At 52.0% G+C, this 5820-nt stretch overlaps 1 protein-coding gene across 1 annotated transcript; it reads left to right on the top strand.

The window, feature by feature from the left end:
* The first annotated feature begins 2837 nt into the window (after nt 1–2837).
* Nucleotides 2838–5506, top strand: RAX (retina and anterior neural fold homeobox). Its single transcript, XM_026649267.1, has 3 exons — nt 2838–3110; nt 3309–3542; nt 5051–5506. Exons 1-3 carry the CDS (start codon nt 2838–2840, stop codon nt 5504–5506), a joined length of 963 nt encoding a protein of 320 aa, XP_026505052.1.
* Nucleotides 5507–5820: the final 314 nt, after the last annotated feature.

Here is a 5820-nt window from a genome sequence, read left to right as displayed (position 1 = left end):
CTTTATTTATGCTCAGCTTGTTGTAGGAATAACGCCCAGAACCGTTTTTAGATTTAGAAATAATGGTAGATCAGTAACTGTGATCCCAACACATAACCCCTCTTCGTTTGAAGCCAGCTTCTATTTGAAACCTAATTATGCTTTTTTTTTTAATTACGTTGGCCAAATTTGGAGGGCAAAACGTCAACAGATGGTCAAAGAAAACGTCAGCTATGGACCAAGAACGCTACCTGTTAATGGATTATTTATTGTTATGGTTAATGTAATTAAAGGTTTCTGGTGAGCTGAGACACACGGTAGAATTTTAACTACCCTGTTGGACTTCATGAAAGGCTCCAGCAAGCCCATTGTCAATGTTATGTAGGTTCTCCCTGCTATCACCGAGCTCTGAGCGTTGAAAAGGGGTCGCTGTGCTTTGCCTGGCAGCCAAGCCGAGAGGGTCTCTCCAGCACCCCTAACTTGCTGAAGAAGTTAGTTGGTCTATTGGATGTGCAGCTGGTGCCCATGCAGAATTGCTGGAGAGCTCTCCCCTGGCGAAGGGAAACGATCTGATCGGACTCCAGCTGCTGAACAGCACCATGATTGACGCCCCTATAATGCGGCGAAAGTCTGTCTACGAAATCTCTTCCCTTCCCTTCCCCAAGCCTGCCCTGGTGTCAAGGCATGAAGCCAGACCCTGCTTGTTTTACTTACTCACATAGTCCCATTGGCTTCAATGAGACTGGGATTTAGTGGGACAAACTGGGAGGAGTAAAACCAACAGGAAGAAGCTGAAGATGTTGTGATGTTTCCAGGAAACAACGCCTCTTTTCGTGACAACTGGAATGAAGAGGAAACATTTAAATCATAAGTTGTGTTAAGCCTGCGGTGGGTCCCAGGGTCTGAGACAGTAGTTAAACTTCGATGCCAGTAACGTTTGGATTTTCAATACACTTCGTTCTCCGAAGTAACCCTCAGTGTTTTACCGTGAGAAACGTGTCTCTCATACTTGCTTGCCCTTCATTTTCGTTCACTTCGTTTTTCCACACACCTTTGGAAATCTATCCACAAATCTGCACTAACATTGAGCGCAAGAACGGATTTTTTTTAAAGAGGAATAGAAAAACGATTAGCATATGTATTGCTTAATGAATTTAGAAAAAGACTTTTCCCTCCCAACAGAAAGCCATTACTTGTAAGCAAAGAATGCATTTTACAGAGGACATTAAACCAGAAATATCCAAATACAGAGCAAACTAATTAAAATCTAAAAAGGGAAATGGAATAAAAAGACAACCCAGAAAGCAAGGTAATCAGAATCTAGCAAGGCGGCCTGATTTCTTTTTAAAAAAATTCGATTTAAAAAGTTTTTAAAAATGCATATAAGTAGACTTCTTTCCAAATAATGATTCAAGTAAGGTCGGCTGAGTTAAATCCATGGTAGGCCCACATCTTGAATACTGCCTACAGATGTGGTCTCCTCATCTCAAAAAAGATATACTGGCATTACAAAAGGTTCAGAGAAGGGCAACTAAAATGATTAGGGGTTTGGAACAGGTCCCCTATGAGGAGAGATTAAAGAGGCTAGGATTTTTCAGCTTGGAAAAGAGGAGACTCTATATGATAGAGGTATATAAAATCATGAGTGGTGTGGAGAAAGTGAATAAGGAAAAGTTATTTACTTGTTCCCATAATATAAGAACTAGGGGCCGCCAAATGAAATTAATGGGCAGCAGGTTTAAAACAAATACAAGGAAGTTCTTCACACAGCACCCAGTCAATCTGTGGAACTCCTTGCCTGAGGAGGGTGTGAAGGCTAGGACTATAACAGGGTTTAAAAGAGAACTAGATACATTGATGGAGGTTAAGTGCATTAGTGGCTATTAGCCAGGATGGGTAAGGAATGGTGTCCCTAGCCTCTGTTTGTCAGAGGGTGGAGATGGATGGCAGGAGAGAGATCACTTGATCATTACCTGTTAGGTTCACTCCCTCTGGGGCACCTGGCATTGGCCACTGTCGGTAGACAGGATACTGGGCTGGATGGACCTTTGGTGTGACCCAGTACGGCCGTTCTTATGTTCTTATGAGCTGTTTGAAGCAGTAGGATAGCAACACAGTAGGTTAGATTTCGAGGTCACTACATCTGAATGATCTGATTAGGGCAGTAGCTGCATTTTTACCTGGGTTTTGTGATTGGCTTTGGGCTTTTTAAAAGACCAAGTGGTTTTCTAATCGGGCCTTCCCCACATTCGGGTCTGACGATCCAAACCCGGCCCAGCGCCAAGGGGATTTCAGAGTTACTCATAACTGTGGAATAATTGTTCCTCTGTCAAGCCTCCGGCTAATTCCAGCTTCGGCAGCTCTCGCCCTGCGAAGCTGGGTCTGAATGCGTAGGGCGGCCCCCGCTCCCTGGCAGTGCGGGGAGGAGTCGATCGCCCCATTCACTCAGGTGGACACAGTGTCCCCAGGCAGACAAAGCCCCCGGGCTGATGCTGATCGTGGCAGTGGCGGAGAGGCGCGCACAGCTGACCACTGCCCGCGGAAGGGGGCTTTAAAACTCTCCGGCGAGCCAGGCCGGAGCCATTCGGCGAGGAGGTCACCGGGCACCGAGCCGCGACGCTTCAAGGACAAGGCGGCCACGGGCTCTGACACCCAGCCCAGCTTAAGGACTCAGTGTGCTCAGGGGCTGGTTTACAGCCTGCCCGGGCTCTGACATCAGGGGATCGGGGGGCGGCTCGCTTCCCCCCCCTCCACCCCCGGAGCTCCGCGGGGCTTCGCCTTGGAGTCAGCCCAGCCCAGCTCGGAGGGGCAGCGGGCGAGCGCCGAGAAGGAGGGACGAGCCGGGGCAGAGGGTCTCCATGCACCTGCCCGGCTCCCCTCTGAGCATGGCGGACGGGAGCTTCTCTCTCTCGGCCCACCTGGGCAGGAGCCCCGGCGGCCCCCCGTCCCGGCTGCACAGCATCGAGGCCATCCTGGGCTTCCCCAAGGAGGACGGGCTGCTGGGCGCCTTCCAGCCCGTGGGCAGCCCGCGGGCCCTGAAGGAGGCGGACAAGCGGAGCCCCCGGCCCTGCTACCCCAAAATGCCCGGGGAGCCGCCGGAGGAGCAGGAGAGCGGGGCCGAGGAGTACGAAGGTGAGCCGGGGGCTGGGCGGGGGGACCCGGCTGGGGCGGACTCTGCCCCCTTCGGGGAGGGTGGGCCCCGGGCCTGGGGCTCTTTCCCCCGGGGAGCAGGGCACGTGCGTCCCGGGCCGCGGCCTGGCTTGGCAGCCTGCGAGCTCTGCGCCGCGGGTGAGCTCCGGGCCCCGCCTGACGGTCTCTTCCCCCGCGTTGCCCCAGAGCCCGGCTGCCTCCAGCACCCGCAGGAGCGGCTCAGCCCGCCGCTGCCGGACGCCAAGCTCGCCGACGAGGAGCAGCCCAAGAAGAAGCACCGGCGCAACCGCACCACCTTCACCACCTACCAGCTGCACGAGCTGGAGCGAGCCTTCGAGAAGTCGCACTACCCGGACGTGTACAGCCGCGAGGAGCTGGCCGTCAAGGTCAACCTCCCCGAAGTGCGCGTGCAGGTAAGCGAGCCCCGCGGCCCGGCTCCGGGGTGCTAAGCCGCGGTCCCTAGGAGAGCGCCCCCGAGCCCCGCTTTCATTCGCACGCCCGGGAATCGAGCGGGGAGGCATTTTGTTAGTTGCGCCTTTTGCATCGGAGATTGCGATCGGCCTAATTTTGTTCCCAGGAGGAACATTTCTCCCTCCCCTTCCTAGAGACCCACGGAAACATTCCCCGCTCGCTGGCCAGCCCGCAAGCTACCTTCATTCCCACCGCGCGGCGTTTAAACTGTTTTGCTTTAATTAAGGCTGAATTATCTTTAATCCCCGGGTCATTAAAATGCTTGAAAAGCCTTCAATATTTACTAGTCATCTGTGAAAAATCTGGGAGCGGTTCCAAGCGGTGTAGGGGTTTTAAAGCTGCCTGCAAGGAAAATTGGTGCTAATTTCATCACAGCGACTAGTGAGACCAGATTTGGGTGGATGGGGAATTATTTGATTGGGGAGGGTGAGACAAAATTGCCTCTAAGCGTTTTCTTTTAAAAAAGATCAAGCTTGATTTCAGCCGGGATCCCGCTTTAAAGGGTTTTATGTAACGCCCTAGCTGCAGGGTGAGCGCTCACCGCTTTGCTTTCCGGGCGTCTCGTGGGGCTGATCCAAAACCGCACTGAAGTCAGTGGAAAGGTTCCGATTAACTTCAGTGGGCTTTGGATCCGGCCCGAACTGATTACGTTTAAACCATGGCTGTTTCCCTATAGTCCGGAAACGGCATGCAATATGTCTGTGCCGTGGTTACCAGTGCGTCTTGGAGAAGTTATTAGGGATAACTCCATCTTTTCTGCAGTAAGGCCATAATATTCCGATCAAGCCACACCCACACACTAAGCGACACCGAAGGCTAGGAAGGTTATCCCGGGAGAACTCCAGAAATAGCTAAAATTCCGCACCTCAACTAGAGAACGTGAGAAGAAATGATAGATCTGTGCGTCTGTGTTTTATATCCCAGACACTTTCCTTGTCTTGCTTTCTTCTGCCATGTCTGTCTCCTTAAAGGAGACTTCAGATATATTCTTCTGGCTTCAGAAAGTTTCTCCCCAACCCAGAAACCAGCATATTCTCCCCCCCCCCCCCAATATGGTGACTCTCTACATAAAAAGCAACTCTGCCTCCTTTGCATCGCGGATAACCCGCATCTTTTCTCGCTCTTTTGCCTTCGGATGAAATTCAATCCCACCCATTTCCCGCAAGCAATTTTGAAAAGATTTCGGTTTAAAAGAAACGATTTCAACCCAAGGAATCGGTTTCCCCCCCCCCCCCCAGGCCGCGCTGGAACTAGTTCGATATTCCAGCGTTTTTGTTGGCCGGTGTCTCAGCTAGCCGCCGAGCTGGGGGCATTCTCCGAGAAGCAAAGGAGCACAGCGGGGAGAGTGATTGTTATCCTATGGTTTTATTATTTGCTCTTTGCATTGGAATTGACAGGAGGAAAATTAGAATTCCCCCTTTCGGTGCTAATCCCCAACCTGTGTTTTTAGGTGTGGTTCCAGAACCGGAGAGCCAAATGGAGAAGGCAAGAGAAACTGGAAGTCACTTCAATGAAGTTGCAGGACTCCCCTATACTCTCCTTCAGCCGATCCCCCCAGCCCTCCGCCATGGGCACAATCAGCAGCAATTTACCGCTGGAGTCTTGGCTCACCCCTCCGATGGCTAACAGCACCCCTCTGCAGACTCTGCCCGGCTTCGTGGCTTCCCCCCAAAGCCTCCCCAGCAGCTACACCCCTCCACCTTTCCTGAATTCGCCGCCACCCATAAGCCACACCTTGCAACCCCTGGGGACAATGGGGCCTCCCCCGCCCTACCAGTGCGGGACCAATTTTGTGGACAAATTCCCTTTGGAAGAGACGGATCCTAGGAACACCAGCATAGCTGCGTTACGGCTGAAAGCAAAGGAGCATATTCAGTCCATTGGGAAACCGTGGCAGACAATCTGAAGGGACACGCAGAGATCCATCTCCCCACCCACCCCAGAACAACAGAGGACCCTACCAGCATGGCTGGTACCTTTTGATAAAGAGATCCCCCCAGGAAAATAAGTCACCGATCATAGATCTTTCCTCTGCAGTAGGCATGTAATTGAGAGGAAGGAACAGCCTCCTACCACAAGCTGCTCACATCCCAGATGGAGCGAAGCACTAAAGAAATGCGTTTCTTAGGTCCCAGTAGCCTCCCGCCCTTAAAGTTGCTCTGTTTGTATTTTTTCGTGTCCCTTTTATATCCCTGTGCAGATTAGGGTTTGGTTCTAGTT

The sequence above is a fragment of the Terrapene carolina genome, unplaced genomic scaffold (genome assembly GCF_002925995.2).
Source record: "Terrapene carolina triunguis isolate 2854851 unplaced genomic scaffold, T_m_triunguis-2.0 Scaffold69, whole genome shotgun sequence".
In the NCBI taxonomy this organism is placed as follows: Eukaryota; Metazoa; Chordata; order Testudines; family Emydidae; genus Terrapene; species Terrapene triunguis.
This window is presented reverse-complemented; position numbering and strand designations above follow the sequence as displayed.

What these genes read in the sequence shown, in the direction of transcription:
- RAX (XM_026649267.1), top strand. Translation starts at nt 2,838, where the DNA reads ATGCACCTGCCCGGCTCCCCTCTGAGCATGGCGGACGGGAGCTTCTCT. An exon ending in GCGGGGCCGAGGAGTACGAA is followed by an intron (nt 3,111 to 3,308) that starts GGTGAGCCGGGG and finishes TTCCCCCGCGTT; the next exon opens with GCCCCAGAGCCCGGCTGCCT. An exon ending in TCCCCGAAGTGCGCGTGCAG is followed by an intron (nt 3,543 to 5,050) that starts GTAAGCGAGCCC and finishes CTGTGTTTTTAG; the next exon opens with GTGTGGTTCCAGAACCGGAG.